The sequence below is a fragment of the Oenanthe melanoleuca genome, chromosome 14, assembly GCF_029582105.1.
Source record: "Oenanthe melanoleuca isolate GR-GAL-2019-014 chromosome 14, OMel1.0, whole genome shotgun sequence".
Taxonomy (NCBI): domain Eukaryota; kingdom Metazoa; phylum Chordata; class Aves; order Passeriformes; family Muscicapidae; genus Oenanthe; species Oenanthe melanoleuca.
Window position 1 is genome coordinate 10342379 of NC_079348.1, and position 16724 is coordinate 10359102.

General features: G+C 41.0%; 1 protein-coding gene across 1 annotated transcript in view; it reads left to right on the forward strand.

Annotated features, from left to right (window-relative positions):
- Window positions 1–16724, forward strand: part of GRIN2A (glutamate ionotropic receptor NMDA type subunit 2A) — a 159553-nt gene that overhangs the window by 87597 nt on the left and 55232 nt on the right. The window contains exons 4-5 of the mRNA XM_056503122.1: window positions 133–725; window positions 10370–10484. Of these exons, the coding sequence (XP_056359097.1) occupies window positions 133–725; window positions 10370–10484 (708 nt within the window). The remainder of the gene's footprint in view (window positions 1–132; window positions 726–10369; window positions 10485–16724) is intronic.

Sequence of the window (16724 nt, forward strand, 5' to 3'; positions counted from 1 at the left end):
AACCACAGAAAGTTACTGGAATGCAATGGAAGTTTGGCAACTCTGGTAGAACAGAAAGCAGAAGAATTAGAGATTCTGTTCCCTTTGGAGTTGTACCAAGTTACTAATCTTTTGCTGTGTTTGGTGTTCTAGGATGTCATGTCCACGTTCTTCCAGTTTGGGGCTTCCATCCAGCAAGAAGCCATTATCATGCTGAAGATCATGCAGGATTATGACTGGCACGTGTTCTCTCTGGTGACCACCACTTTCCCTGGATATCGAGATTTCATCAATGTCATTAAGACCACTGTGGAAAACAGTTTTGTGGGCTGGGACATGCAGAACGTCATCATACTCGATACTGCCTTTGGAGATGCCAAGACCCAAATTCAGCTGAAGAAAATCCATTCATCTGTCATCCTGCTGTATTGCTCCAAGGATGAAGCTGTCTACATCCTGGATGAGGCTCGGTCCCTGGGCCTTACTGGCTATGATTTCTTTTGGATAGTTCCCAGCCTGGTTAGCGGTAACACAGAAATCACTCCCAAGGAGTTTCCTTCAGGACTCATTTCAGCAGCCTATGATGAGTGGGACTACAGTTTAGAAGCTCGGGTGCGGGATGGCCTGGGGGTTATTGCCACTGCTGCATCAGCCATGCTGGAGAAGTACTCCTTCATTCCTGAAGCAAGAACCAGCTGCTACGGGCAGCTGGAGAAAAATGACCGGCCCTCTCAAACCCTGCACAAGTAAGGATGATTGCTTTGGGTTATTTTAACCTGTGTAGCCTTGACAGTTTTCTACTGACACTGTGTGTTTCTTGAAGGAGAATGTTGTTTTTTGCTAATCCCATTGAGCCCTTTCTAAGCAGATGTTCCAGGAAAATGTGCAAGAGGACTTGCTGCACGGATAGCTGTGCTCCTGGAGATGGTGCATGCTGTGGAGAATAAGCACTGCTCTGAATCTAGTGTAGAAGATGACAGAAATTGGTCTTAGAGGGGATAAAGCTGAGTTAACAAAATTGGACTGTTGTATACTTTAACTATGAGGTAAAATTGCCAAAATGCTCTGGAGGCTGTGCCTGTATCCCTTGCATCAGCAGGAACCTGGTAATATTTTAGAAGACAAGCAATGTGCAGCATTAAAGCACTGTCCCTGGAAATTATAGAAGTATTAGATTAGTAAAGCAGCTTTTATCACATAAGAGCTGAAATCTGTCCCCTTTACTTGTAAGGGTATATTTTTGTCACCTCTAATAGAATAACTGTAAAACTTAATCAGCATTAATCCCAGCTGATATAGATGTTTGCTCTAAACAGTTTGTCAGATGGGAACTGCCAAGGTTTAAAACAGGATTCTTTTCTTCTTATTATTATTTTCCTTTTAATTATTTCTTTTAGACATGATACTCCAGATTAGGTCTATCCAAAATGTTACATGGTAATATATTTCTTTATCTGGTCTGTGAGAGAAAGTAGGGTATCTTGCATATTTTTTAATAGCTCTTGACAATATGGAAGCTACTGAGCAGTATTTATGACATTTGTTCTGAACAAATAGTGCAGATGAAGCTCTTTCTACAGAAAAGCAGGATAGAATTAGAACAGGAAGGAAAGTTGGTGATGATTTTAAAAAGGAGATTTTGGAATAGTTTTAAACTTGAGATGTATGTGCATATTTAGATTAGGAGTTGATTACCATGTGATGTCCTGGGACAGTTGTTTTCCATGAAAACAGCATCTTTGCACACAGCATTCTTCAGAAGCTTTCTTAAAAGCCAGATGCAAACAAGTAAATGGATTATAACATTTCCTTAGTGAGAACTTGCCTTTAGTATGACACTTGCAGGGGTTTTTTTTGTGCTCCCTTTTCTATTTTTGAGCCTCTGCCGCTATAGCTACAAATTTCCTGGAGACATTGCAGGAACCCCACGATTCTCTCCTGCTGCCCCATTTGCCCTGGGAGTGTCTCAGCAGGGCTCTGGGAAAGCTGTGGTGTGTCCCTGGTGTCAGGGCAGGGCAGTGGGAGGCACTGCTGGGGGGACTGTCCCACCTGGACCCTGCATGGCATCCCTGTGCTGGCTCTTAATGCAGTGCTGCCAGGGGAGGCACCCTGGTAACCAAATTCTGGGCCTGAACAGTGGCACCTGACCTACAAACAAAGCAGTCCACTATTAATGACTGAACTACAGTTGCTGTGAAAGTTGTGTTCTTAATAAATGTCATAAGTGTTGGCGTTTAAAATACTCTTGGAAGGGGCATAAAAACTTGACTGTGTTTTGAAAAAGGCTCCTACCCTACTGTTGGGCTAATACACTAGAGTAAACTAGAATTAAATATTCACTACTCAGCATAAGCTGTATTTCTTTAAAAAAATCCTTATTTTCTCATTAAACCTGCATGAGTACAAGAACAAGGCTTGGGAGTGCTGGGACAGTGAGATTAGACTTCACCAGAAGATTCTGCAGTGTGCAGTGCATGATGCACCCAGGAATAATTAACAGGAGAAGCTGCAGTGGACTGTGGTTAAAAAAGTCACTTCCTGATGTGAAACACTGAGCTATGAAGTAAAAATACCTTTTCTATACTGGAGATCCTTTGAGCTTCTTCAACACCACAAGAACAAGAAGCAGGCTGTTTTTAATTTAGAAATGTCTGAATTATACTAAAATGAATAAACTTTAAGTAGTCTTTCTTTTGTAGTAACTCCCCAAGACTATTCCTGTCACATACAATCTGCTAGCAAGGCAAGTATATGTACAAGCATTTACTGAGTAATCTCAGGAAGCTGACCAGTCTCTCCATGCCAAGGTGAATCACATAAATTCATTGCACTTTCTCATCCTCATCACTAAATTGTACTTTTCTACTTTACATGACAAATCAATGCCTAAATTGGGGTTTTATTGGGAAGTGGAATCTTGACAGTTTCAGATCCCAGATAGTGCAGTTTCATATTGTGAACTATGAGATAAATGTGTAGTACCAAGAAACTAACCTGAGGAAAGGATTTTGGAGCATGTTCCCAGTGGAAAGGGCTAAAGTAACTGTAAACAGCTCATAGGGATCTGCTGTGCTCTGCCCCCCTGTCCATCTGGGAATCAGTGCTGGAGAAGGAGGGTTGAACAAGAGGACTCTGCTGCAAGCTCAGAAGCAGAGAACTCAGTGGAAGTCAGGGAAGAGGGTGTAAGGGGAGGCCTGAGCAAAACAAAGCTCAAAATAGAGAAAAACCCCAGGATTTTTAGGCTCCATCTATTGTAATGACAGTCTAATTCAGCTTTAGACCCAGTATAGTATTGAGGCTATACTATAATAGTTAATTTGCTTGTAAATGGAAGTTTGTGATGCTTTATGTATGACTTCCCACATCTAAATAGCAGTTTTATCTTTTTGTGAAGAAATTCTATGTAAAGAAAGCCATGAAGTAAAAGCTCCTCCTACCTCTTTCTCAAATCCTTTGAGTATTAAAGTGGTTTGAAGATATATTTGTTTTGAAGCACACAATTTATCTTTCCCCCATCGCTGCAATTCTAAGATGCTTTTATTGGCTTCCTAGACCCAGAAGAAAATCTGATTTGCTTTAGTTTTTGGAATGATTTGATCAATGTTCATTTCTGGTACACATGGGAAAGCCAATTTTTCCCCTATGAATAAAGGATTTATAATAAAACGTGGGGCTCATTTTCAATGCATTAAAAACACAGATACATATGTATATTTGTATCTGTATTGATTCAGATCATCTTTTTCTATCTGTGTAAGACCCAGACCTCCCAAGGCAGAAAACCACTATTGTGTGAAATACTAGCAGAGCAGGATAAATGGAATTAGCACCTCATTAATGCCAAGTCAGTTGAACAAACTTGTTTTTTCTGAAATAAGGAAAACACAGAAGCAAACAAACAGCAAAACACAACAACCCTGCCACTCATGGACGATGCTGCTGCTTTGTGCATTGAAATGGTGCTGCTTTGTTTACAAGAGTACTCCTGGTGTGTATGAAAGTCATGACCCTGGGAAAAACATTTCACTGCAACACTTCCAACCACACTGATCCGTACGGGATGGGTGAGGATGGTAAAGCTGTTGCCTTTATCCTGAAAAGCAGAAAGATGTGTCTGTCCATAGGTAGTCAGCTGTTTGCCATGTGGTGCTGACATTTAGTGAGATTATGTTCTGAAAACCTCTAGGCAGAATTTAGAGACCCATCCTTCTGCAGTGAAGGTGTAGGTCCAGAAAGTCTCCTACCCTTCCCAAGCACAATTTCCTTTATTTGTCATCAGTGAACCAGGAGCAGGAGCCAGGGACAGACATAGGGCCAGGGACAAGAGCTTAGCTGTCCTTGCTGTTGTGCTGCTATCCTTCAGCACAGCACATTTTTCAGAGAGACAGGGTTTGCTGTCCCCCTTGTCCCGATAGTCATTCACTAAGTTCAATATTTTGCTTCCAGCTTTTTGCATGACAGATAAATTTGCCTCCTTTGAGTGAAATCTGGGATTAAAGGGACACAATGGTGTGATGAATAATCCAGCAAATCTGTCTAATCTTTTACTGCACACAGATCAACAGCCAATTTTTAGAGGATTTGTTCATTTAAGTCAGAAGACTTGGGAACAATAGGTATCATCTTCTTTTTTGGATGATTGAAGGCATATAAATATTTAACTAATTAGATATGAGTCCAAAGTAAAATTAAACTTCACAGGCAACAAAGCAGGGGTTGTGTAGGGGAACAGTCTGCACAACATGGTGCTGGTTTGCTGACAAAGTGATTCAAGAAATTATTGAAGACTTGTATTAGGACTGTCTCCTAGGATAGGTCAATTTAGGAGGCAGAAAAGTACCAACCAGTTACTGGATTAGAGCATTACCCTGTTATTGTGATAATTAAAATAATTTCAAACAAGAGAACAAGCATGGCCTCTGGCAGTTGAGTGGAGCCTGCATTAGGGGCTGAGAGCAGGGCTCAACAATCAACATATCAGTGAATGTTCTGGGAGATGGAGCTGCTGCAGGCACCATTCCCCTTGTATGTGCCAGGCACACATCATGGGGAAGGGTTTGGGATGTTTCTGAGATGGTGCAGCAATTTGTGATCAAATTAGGGCTTTTTTTGAAATGTTGATACTAATAATAGCATTAATGTGCTAAACATTCTGGTGTTGAGTTACACTCATCTGTGGTGCATCCCAGGGAGTTGAGCCCTTTCTAACTTTGCTCCCTCCCTTTGCCCCTCTTTCAGAAGGGTTCCCCAAGAGTTTTTTGTCTGCAGAACTGGGGCTAGGTGACTTTTCCAGAGCCAGTGGCAGTGAATGCTTTAAGGAGCAGCTGGCAGGAGGTCCCAGAAGCTGGCATGCCTTCCTTTTGCACAGTCACTGAGCAGATCACTCCCAAAGTTTTACTCATCCAGGCTGGCTCCAAGCCTAGGGAGACACAGCTCCAATGCAAGGAACCCTTGTGGTGGAGAGAGGGCTGGGAGGAGGAGGAGGAGGAGGAGGCACAAAGAGGAAGGAGTGACTCTGCATCACTGCAAAGGATTTGAATTTAGAAAAAAAAAAAAAGTCCTACATAGCCCAAGATATAGAACTTAAAAAAAGCATCAGTACCTTGTTGAACAGTGTTCTATTGCAGACCTATTTCTATATGTACTTCAGAGCACACATTATATATAGTCTATATTAAGCATTTTTATTTGATTTTAAAGAGGACATGTGTTTCTTAATGATAAATAATGTGTCTTGGGGTGTATTCTGATAAGTATCATTCAAATGTCATGGTTGAATCATAGTCAGGAAGTTCAGCAGTTCAGAGCCTCAACAAGATAGAGAAGAAAAAATTTGGATTCACTCCTGCTTTTTTAGGTATGAGGCTGAGTGAGTGCCAAGCAGAGATAGGCTGGCTGTCTATTAAAAGGGTTAGGTTTACAGTGTTTGCAGGAAAGAGAAATATGTTGGTTTTGAGGCATTTGATCTGCTTTAAATTTCACTTTGGAAATTCCTTCTTTGAGAGAGAAGAGGGAGAGTTTCTCTTATGCAATATGTATTTCCCCAAGTCTCTGCTGCTTCTCTTCATTGCCTGCAGTTGTCAGATTTGAAATGCTGCCCCATGGTGAAGAAGACACTAAATAAAAAATGATAGTCCCTGATGATGGCACCTGGGGAGTTTATCAAGTTTGATTATCTCATCTGAGGGCAGGAAATGTAGATGTGAGCTCATGGCAGAGAGGACTCCCCTGGTCTTTCTACTCCCTGCAGCTCCTGACAGCTCCCTGTCAGGCCCTGTGCTTTGTTTTACAGGTCTGGGGACTAAGTTCTCTCCCTAAAGGTAGCTTAGAAGTGACACATTTTCATTAATGCCTCTGCCTTACCCATGCTATTTCTCCCAGCTGCTGGTGTGTTGGAGAGCTGCATTTTAGGTGAATTTTACACTAATTATAAACAAGCCTGTTACTGCAGAGCTGATGGTGCTGCTGAGCCCAGCCAGTCCTGGAGGCTCTTGTGGGACACAGGTGGGTGGGCAGGAGAGTGTCCATGCTGAGATGGATTGTTGTGGGGACACTCCTCCCTGGCATCCCAGAAGGAGCGTGTGGAGGGTGCATTGTGTCCACAGGTGGCATCACACCTGCTCCTGTGCCACAGGATTGCTCTGCTGTGCTTCCATTCTGTCCTTGTTGGCTTTCTCACATCACCCTGAGAAGGTTTTGAAACCAGGGCTAGGGCTGATCTTTGTTTGGAACAAAGTGACCTTAATAATTTGCATAAGGTTTTTGTGGTTTTTTCCCTTAAAGTTATGCCCAACACAGAAGCCTTTTTGGATTTGCTCACAAATCCTTGGATCTGTTAGAACACTTGTGTATCTTGCATAGACATATATATGGTAAACCTCAAAAGAAATGCCTGCAAACACATTTGCATAGAAGTAGAAAACCTCAAAGATTCTGGTCCAGGATTTCAACTGTTTTCATCCAGGAAATCCTTAACAAACACCTCATGGGCAAGGAAGTCCATGTCTCCTGTGAGGAGTCTGGCCAGAAAGGTGCCCGTGTGTCAGCAATAAATCCAAGCAAATGGGGCTCTGAAAACTGAGCTCTGATCCCTTTGGCCAAGTCCTCAGCCATTTGTTAATGGGATTAGAGTCAATGAAGTTGTGATACTGTAGTTCCATGGTAAGAAAACCCAGCTTTTTCAATATGTTCTGGCTTCCTGGATAAAGTTAGAATTTTGACAGGGACAAGTTCTGGCATTAATCTGAAGCTCTGTGTGAACTACTTGATCTTTCTGATTTATAAAAATAAAGTTGGAAACCTTGAGGGAAGTTTGTAACCTGGGTGCTTCAAAGGCTTGCTGTGAATACGACAGCAGAAGTGTTCTGCTGTGATGTTCCAACACTTCTCAATTTTGTTGGGGATGGTGACAAGAAAAAAGAATTGAGTAAAAGTTTAAAAGTGTTTTTAACTACGTAGTTAAGCTTTGGTTCTTTGCATGATAAAAAACCTGTTTCAGATTCTATGTGAGACTAGCTTAACTTCTGTCAGAAAACAGGTGCCATTTTGATGTATGTATCACCTGGGGAACCTTACAAATTTCAGTTTGCAAAAGTTAATTAAGATTTTAGTGTCATAATACCATCACAAGGCCTTGTGCTATCGTGTCTTTGCAAAGGCTGTGGCATTAATGAGGAATGAAAACAGATTAACTGCAAATCCAAGGTGTGTTGCTAATTACCCCCTAAAAGTAACAAGTTCAAATAACTAAACACCTCATTTAGTTACGAGCAGGAATTTGCATTTCCAAAGCTAATTCAGAAATATATTTTATCCAATTCAGGAGCCGAAGACCTCTTGCACAGAATTAACCTTGCATAATCTTAAAACTCTATGAGAATAACATAATATAAATCCTTCAGAGCATTATTCCTAAGCAGGAACAGACAAGCAGTTGGTTATTTTTTGTAGGACAAGCAATTTGGGATCATGGCCAGTGGAATCAGAGCAGGACTTCTGTCCTTTGCAGAGGAAAAATGATAATTCAAAAGGGAGTGTAGGTTGTAGGCATTGAATTCTGGAGAACAAGGGCAGCTGATGAATTTTGTACAGAAGAATGTGCTTGGGGAAACAAGAATCTCTTTGAAGTTCTTTTTTATTGCTGCAGTGTGAGAATCTGGGGTAGCTCAGAGTGCGTCACTGATGGATAACTGTATCAGGATCAGAGAATACAGTTTTAAGAGACTTTGCAGATTAGGGAATTTTTTTTTTTTTTTTTTTTTTTTTTAACTTGCAAAATGTGTTTACTTGATAGCTGGTAAATTCACATGATTGAAAAATATACACTGAGTTCAAATTTTCACGTTAGAGTTGTGGTTCATTGTTTTTTTTGGAACACTTGAGCTTCAGCACTGCACTTTGTGATGGCCCTTGGCTAGAGTCCAGGCTAGGACATTTGCACCTTAATCCCAAAACGTGATGAGTAGTGTTTGAAATCAGGGGTGATGGTTCTACTGAACTCCATGAAGGAAGAGTTCCACTCCAGCCCAACTACCATTTTCTGTGTGGTTAAAAACCCAAGGGAGCACAAAAGCCTGATGAGGTACAGGGTGTGTGTTTAGGTCCAGCCCTTAGGAGGGGACACGGAGAAGATTCCCTGAAATGAGGTGGTTTCTGTCTGGCCTTGTCAGGTGATGTATTCATTTTTGAGGGGTGTTACCTCATGGGTGTGAATTGGGAGAGAGTGCAGAAGTGCAAGTACTGGCTGTTTCCACAGCACATTCTTGATTTCCTCTTGTGCTCACTTCCTGGGCGTTTCACTCCCAGTGGTTTTCAACACTGAGTGAGTATTTTGCTGGTTCCTGACATGTGTGCACAAATAAATCCTATTTGGTGGTTTGCTGCCTCTCAAGGTGGCAAAGAAGCTTCTTGTTCCCAGCCAAGATCTTCCACTGTTGAAAAATGGAATATATGGGAAATTAGTTCAGCTGAACAGCAAACTTCTGTCAAGGGGAAAATTTTCACCCTGGAAGTCTGTCATGAAACATGAGTTATTACAATGGGTGAATTTACAAATTGCTGTCAGACTGGTGCTGAATGATGTTAATGTGGCTGTTCAGGGTAGTGCACATTTATTTATTAACAGTTATGATATAATGCCATTATTTCTTTTGGGTCTATATATGTTTATTTAATGTGCTTCTGCTACTGGTATTTTCAGGCAGCTATGTCAATACAAAGCCGTCTCCTTTCAATCTAGAGCTGAGGAATTTTGTCTATGTCACATTCCTCAGGAGATCATGCTGCTACTACTGCCAAAAAAGCCAGCCTTAACAACCAACCAACTAACCAAAAAACCCCTCCAAACCCATACAAACATGTAAAACAGTATCAGTTTCTTGTGGATAAAACACTACAGGTAATGTATGAAGAATAGTAAATTTCTGCCCTTCAGAACACATCTCTCTATGGGATGGACATCTGCACTTCTGTCTGCATCAGTCTTGGGCTGAATTTCTTTCAATTAAATACACTGAGAATTCAGAGCAATTAAATGTGAATAGCATTGGACCACAGAGATGGGCTGGTGAGTGTAGTGTCTTGTTCCCAGGATTTTGAATTGCAGTTCTGCCTCTTACTGTGGGATAGCCCTGTCAGCTTTACACTAACAGTGTGGAGTCTGGATTTTTTCAACAAACTTTTAAAAAATTTTTCATTCTTTTATATTTTAGTTTTTGTCCCTCTATTTTTTTTTTTCCTATTCAAAATACTAATTAATTCATATGTCTTTTGAAAACTGTTGAAAATCAAGGAAATACAAAAGAATAAAAACATAAATACTTTTTCTTTTTAAATTAATGAATTGAATATTTATCAACACCTTCAAAGCTTTAATGTCTGGTTTTGGCATTAGTGAAATTTATCCTTGAGTCACAACAACACTGTGTGTAGCTACAGCTTTGGGAAGAGCTGACAGGAGTCCTGGAGGTCTGAACAGGGGAAGACAGATCAGATGCACTTTGCTCTGAGTATTACTCAGTGACACAACAGTACAGTGTTACACACAGAGATGATATGAGTTTGTTTAAAATGCTCCTAAAAAGCTGGTGAGGTTGTGCAAAGTGCCAGAAAGGTTATTCAGGGAGGGGAGAGATTAATCATATATAATGTGGAAGCTGTTATAAATGATGTCTGCAATTATAATTCATACATCAACAATATTTTGCTTTGTCTTGAGCTATGAACTGCCTCAAAATGCCCAAACTCTGTGTGCTGCAAGCACAGGCTCCCCACAGCACTGGCAGGGCTTGTGCATGGATTTAATCCGTGGTTCTGGTGGCTGCACTTGCTGCTCATTAACTGCTGGACAGCCCATCAATTTTTCAATGAACTTTTCTTCCTTGCCTTCCAGGTTTATGATGAATGTGACGTGGGAAGGCAGAGATTTGTCCTTCACAGCAGATGGTTACCAGGCACACCCCAGGCTGGTGGTGATCGTGCTGAACAACGAGCGGCAGTGGGAGAAGGTGAGCGCTGCCCTGGGCTCAGGGTGCTGGACAGGGCTGGAGGATGCCAGTGTCAGTGCTGCACCTCAGGAGAGACAGCTCTGCACCAGCCTGGTGCATCTGAGGAGATTTAACACATCAGGGAAGAAAAGCCACGGGGATTTCAGCTTTCTATGAAACGCACCTTGCATTTCCAGTTCTTCAAATTGAGTAAAGTAAAATGGATAACTGAAAGGTGTCCCAAAGCTTGGTCCTCAGCTACTTGAATTTGGATGGATTTTTATATCTTGACAATTCCAGTCCTTTTATTTGCTTGGCTTTGTGGTTTTTGACAGATTTTATAGTAAAAGCACACTTAAAAAAACCAACAAAAAATCACAAACTGTATAGTTCCAGCTGAATTGGAGAAAAATTGTGTCAATGCTTGCCTAAAAAATTCAGAATCTTAACTAGTCCAGGTAGACAAGTGATCTCCATACACTTCTATATAGACTAGAAGTAAAAATACCTTAATGTCAATGTTAATCATAAGTGCAAGTAATAAATGAAAAAGTTTATCACAGGCATCTTTTCTTTAAAACTCCAGTCTCAGCCTGTGATTGTTTTGGCTCTGAGCTTTGCAGGCTGAGGCCCTGTTTTACAAACTTGTTTTAAGAAACTGTTTTTAATATAAGACTGTAGGAAAACACACATCTATATCATCCACCAGTTTTATTTAAAATTCATGAAACGTGATCCTGCATTATCTAAATTGCTGCTGAAATTTATGAATTATTTTTGTTATAGTTTTAAAAACCCATCAAATCAACTTAAAACTCCAGTTTATAAGAATACAAGACTCTTCATGATGATGAATAATAATGACAAAATCAGAATTACTGAAGGACATCTCAATAAATATGCTAGTCATGCAGAAACACAGAGAGTAGTTCTAGATTATGCTGTGTATTTCTTTATGTTCATTTGATGCAAATTTAATTCTCTGGATAAATTTAATCCTCTCCAAATGTGTCAATCTGAATCTTTGGAGGAATCATTTGCTCACTGTTATGAAAATTTTGTACCCTATTTTAAAATTCTTCAACAGTCTGCATATCATATATAATGTTCTGGAAAAAATATTATACTGCTTGGGGAATATTATTAGTATGAGGTGCCAAAGGAAGAAATGCTCAAAAAGGCAGCCAACAACGCTTATGTTAAAATAATTTCATACATTTTGTACCTTGAAACTTCTCTAAAGAGACCATTCAAAGGACAAGGAGAGATGTGTTTGATGTTTTTGAAAAATGAGCTAACAGCAGCAAAGAAATACTGGATATTGGAACCAACATTATTTCCAAGAAACAACTCCAGCCTGTTTTAGCCTTCCAGTGACTCCCTGTCAGAGTTTGAGGGTTTGGGGCAGGTTGTGCTGTGCTTGCCCATGGTTGTAGGGCAGGAGGCTGATCCCTAGTTTGTCTCTGCACGGTTTTCCAGCTGGTAAATCCCTTCCTGCTCATGGTCAGGTATCAGGGGCTGTCAGGAAGGAGAAGAATGGCTGGGTGTGCTGGAGTGTGCTCCAGCTCTGGGCTGTGGGCAGGGGCCCGGGTCAGTGATGGCAGAGGGGAGCAGTGGAATCTGTCACAGACTCACTCTGCTGGCCACAGGCTGCTGAGGGACACAAACCGACTGGTGGCTCATCCTGGCCAGCTGGCCGTGGCTCTGGGCTGTCTGGGCACAGCCACATCCTTCCAGCAGTGTCACCATGAGCATTGAGAGGATTGAGAGGGCCCTTTCCTTCCACTTGGTTTGTCTGAACAGCTCTCTAGTGTTGTCTCAATGTTCTCTCCAAGTTGCACGTTTTACCTCATATCTCTTAGGCAATTCCTTTCCTCTTGTTCCTTTCTCCTTGAGCTGTTTTGCTCCATTTCAAAACTGTCAGAGTTACTCATCTGAGATCTAACATTTGTTGCTCCGAGTTTCCAGACAGGCACATGCTTCTCCTTTCTCTTACAGGGATTATCACAGAATGGTTTTACTGAAGTTTTATTGACTATCCTCAATCCTATATGGAAAAAATCAAGTCTAAATATCTAATTAAATAATTTACTCATGTGAAAAAATGACAATGCAACAGCCTGTTAATCCTTATAGTGTAACTAATGTGCATACTGCAAGGAGCTACTTTATTATTTATGTAGAAAGAGTAATTGTGGTTCATGTGAAGATTTTTTTACCTGGTATTCTCCTGAAAATTCAAGATTTATTATTAAAACAAATTTTTCTTTGCTTTTAATCTGATTTTATTCAAATACATTTTTTCCTTGGTTTCAGAATTGACATACTTCACTGAAAGCTTGCAGTAATAGAGAAGCCATTTAACCATAGCTGAGGAGCATATATCTCACCTCTTGGAAAATGTTATTTTTTCTTTACAAGTGACTCAGTATTGAAACTTTGAGGTGATAACTTCACATGTAAATGGGGTTCACTGAGGGGTTTGTCCTGTATCAGATGCTGAAGAAAGTTATTTGGATGATAATAGTTTGAAGACTGCAAATGATTTTTTGGGCATGTTTCACAGGCATCCAGCAAGATATTTTGACAGATCCTAAAGCAGCTACTCAAACTTCTGACACCAACACTCATATTCTTGCTGCTGATCTTGACAGGCAAAGGGGATGCTGTTCTCAGGCAAGAGATTTTTAAGAAGACAAGCTTAATGTTCTTGTTAAAGTGAAACTTGATAAATTTACCAGAGTTAACAGTGTTGCCCAAATATCAGCAGAGCAGGATCACTGTACTAGTGCTCAGTAACCCTCAGAGGTTCAGCAGCCCCAGCTGCAGCTGCCCTGTTTGTGTTACCTGAGAGGTGAGACCTGCTTGTCTCACCTGGTCCATCAACTTCACTGAGCCACCAACTTCGCTGTCTGCTAGTCTGGTTTTTTTCTTATTTTTTCTTTTTAATATAGTTTTTAATTTGGAAATAAACCAAATCAATACAATACTAAAATCATATACTGGACTATGATTGTCAGTGACAAAAGTAGGCAGTTTAATTAGCAGTGCATGTCACACATTTTAAGTGAGGTGGGGAAGACTGTAGTTAAAGATGAATGTGTTCCATATGTAAAGATAAGTTCCAGGGTAAAAACAATTTTTACTGATGCTCCAAGTAGATACAGATAAAATTATCATGGTGGTCTAGAATTCTGGGTGAATACACCAGTGCAAGAACTATTACACCCAGGTTCATTCTAAACAGAGCCTGTCATCTTTAACTTTCTACTTTTGCAGGATTTGATGCAGAACCTGATTTTTCCATGATGAAGTAGCATATGCCTGGTTTACAAGCTCTGTGTGGGGTTGTACACATTTGTATCTGAGTAGGAAGGAGTGGGCAGCGGGTGCGTGATTCCTGCCTGGAATAAATGAACCAAGGTCTTCATGGAGAGCTCCATCTGGCTCCCCACATCCACCATCATTAGCCAGGAGAGACAGCTCCTGTACCTGACTGTGGGGCTGCCTTCACTGGGCAGGAGCTGAGACACCCAACGCTCAGGCAGATTTCTGACAGTGCTTTGTGTCAGAGAACAGTGGGGATAAAAAATTCAGTGAGGTGCTCCATGGTAATTCCTTGTGAAATCTCGATTGATTTGAGCAAGGGTCATGACAGCTGAGGGATCCTCGTGTCTCATGATAGACATTCCCTAACACTTGTGAGGAGATGCAGATATTTTAACTAGAACAGATGAAACTGCCTGAGCTAATCATCTATTTGCTGGGTATCTTTTGTCAGTAGCTGTGTGTTGTAACGTGATATATTCTTTTTGCCCACAGCAGCAGCAGCAGCGTGCTCTTTAACATCTGCTGGGCTGTCATACCCTGTATTCCATCCTTGTTGTTTTGTGTATTTAGTCTTCCTATAAATATGCCTATCCTGACACTTACAGTCAGCTGAAAATTGCATATTGTTTCTGTATCAGTGAGCTTTTGCCTAGCCTAAAGGCCTTTCTTTTGACTTTTACTCTGCTGACTTGTTTGAATTGCACCAACTATTATGCAGCATTTCTCAAATCCTGTATTCCCAAGGAGGATCCCACCTCTTTATTGCTGTAAAGGAATCACAGCTCCCATGGAAGTCAGAGGTGGTGTGATTTATTAGAGAGCACGAAGGCTTTCAGGGCAGCTCTCCCTCTCTGGAGGTAAAGGCATGTCTGTCTGGGCACTCTGGGGAGCTTCACTCTGCAGAGGTGACCAAAAAATCTTCCCTCATGGGAGGTGGAGAAAGAGGCTATCAATGACATAATCAACTCATAAAATGGCTTCTCTGGCATGAGTCTGACCTCTGGCACTGCACAGAGCTATCTGGGACATTGCCCAGAACCAAAACTGTAGCAGCCACTGAGGATTTGGTGAGTGCTAATTAATAATTCCATATTGGAAAATGAGGCTGCAGGAGATGGTAGCTTTTCTTTCTCCCTGTTTGTTTATAATCTCTCTGGGTGCTGTGTTTTCCTTGGAGCCCTGCTGGTCACAGGACTGATGCATTCGTGATGGCGTCAGCAGCAGCCATGGGGGAAGAGCAGAACATTTGCATTCCCCATTTGAGATTTTGCAGCAAATTTTGGAAACTTCAAAGTCTTTAAATGTATGTCTTCAAACCATTCAGGACTGTAAATCAGTTCTTGTTAATAAGATATGGAGCTGCTCACATTGCATTTTGTCATTTAAATTTAGAGTCCCATTGGGAAATGCAGACCTTCAGAAACATAAAAGTGACAAAGGTTTGCAGCAGAAGGTGCACAGCAGATGCTGTGTCTGGAGGAAGGGTTTTGCTCTTGAGCTTTGTTCTGCAGCTGTTATTGCTGACCTGACAAACTCTATTTTATCTTTTTAGGTATTGATTTAAAGCTTGCCATAGTAGCTCTTCCTTCTAAGTGGAAAAGTGTAATGAAAACCAAGTAGTAAATAGTTTTTCAATAAAGCAAGATGGGCTAGATTTTGTATTTGCTCAGCACTGTTTTCTTAACTGGGACAGCTCAAAAAGTATGTTTTGCAATGTATGTGTGTTAAATGTAAAAGGAACATCCCTGAAAATTTTTCTCTTTTGAAAGGTTTGGCCGGGTAGTCCTGGGAGTGCATTTAGTATCCATGTTGTCATGTAACATTTTTTCTTACAAAGGGATGATGAGTGTGTGCTGTGTACAGCTCGCATCTGCTGGGAGGAGGGTGACAGGACCGAGGTATTTGTTTGTTTTTGGTGTGACACTCTTTCTGTGCCAGCACTGGCACACAGGGAAGCTCTGCTCAGGATCTGGCCTTGCTCTTTTTCTCTGGTTCAATGGCCTCTGTCAGGGTGTGTGAGCAGGATTGTGTCAGTCATCCTTACATTGTCTGGGGACTTCTTCAGGATGCAGCGGGAGGGAGCAATGTGTAACTGTGCAGGTCTCTGTCTGCCCTTGGCTGACACACAGAAACACACCAAATTCTTCATTACCACTCTCCTTGGCTGCAATCTTCCAAAGATAAGGAGGCTTGGGTGAGGGGGTCAGAGCACATGTGCCAGAGTCAGATATGGGGTGCTTTAGGCAGCAGACGAGATGAGAATCCTGAGACTGCAAACTCAGTCTGACTTCAAACAAGCTCTTCCATGCTCTCAGCTATTTTCCCTTCCCTTCCTGCATCCTGTAGAGATTAAACAAAGGGAATATTCCAGACTGCATGTGAAGTGGGAGAAAATAGGAAAGAATGTGCAAGTTCAAAAGAAATACAATGGTTATATGTACCATTGCATGTCTTGAAGAGGAGTTTTGCATCAATAGTGAACCAACAGTTTGATGCACTGCTGAAACCATATTTTTAATGTAATTTCCATTCTTTTGGATAGAAATGAGGATTTCTATGGTTTGGGACACAATCTGTCCCAAAAATGTTTCTGTGCACTTTTTTAAAATGAAGGCCATCTTCTGTATTTCTCTGGGATCAAACCCATATTTATTACCAGTATAAATAGGAATGAAAGAAAATTTTCGTAAGTCTCTGGATATTTTGTGGCATTTGTACAGCAAATGTATATGCATGCACTTTTTGACAGTTCTGTAACAGAACATGTCTGCATTTTTAGTATGTTACCCTCAGCTTGAATTTTATTTTCCAAAAATATTTGGTTTACAAATACATACTAGTGTGTTTATTACCTCAGCACAGCAGTTTCATAGATGCAGCTTTCTAAAGAAATTAGCATTTATCCAGATCCAGGTATTTAGATGTGTCTGG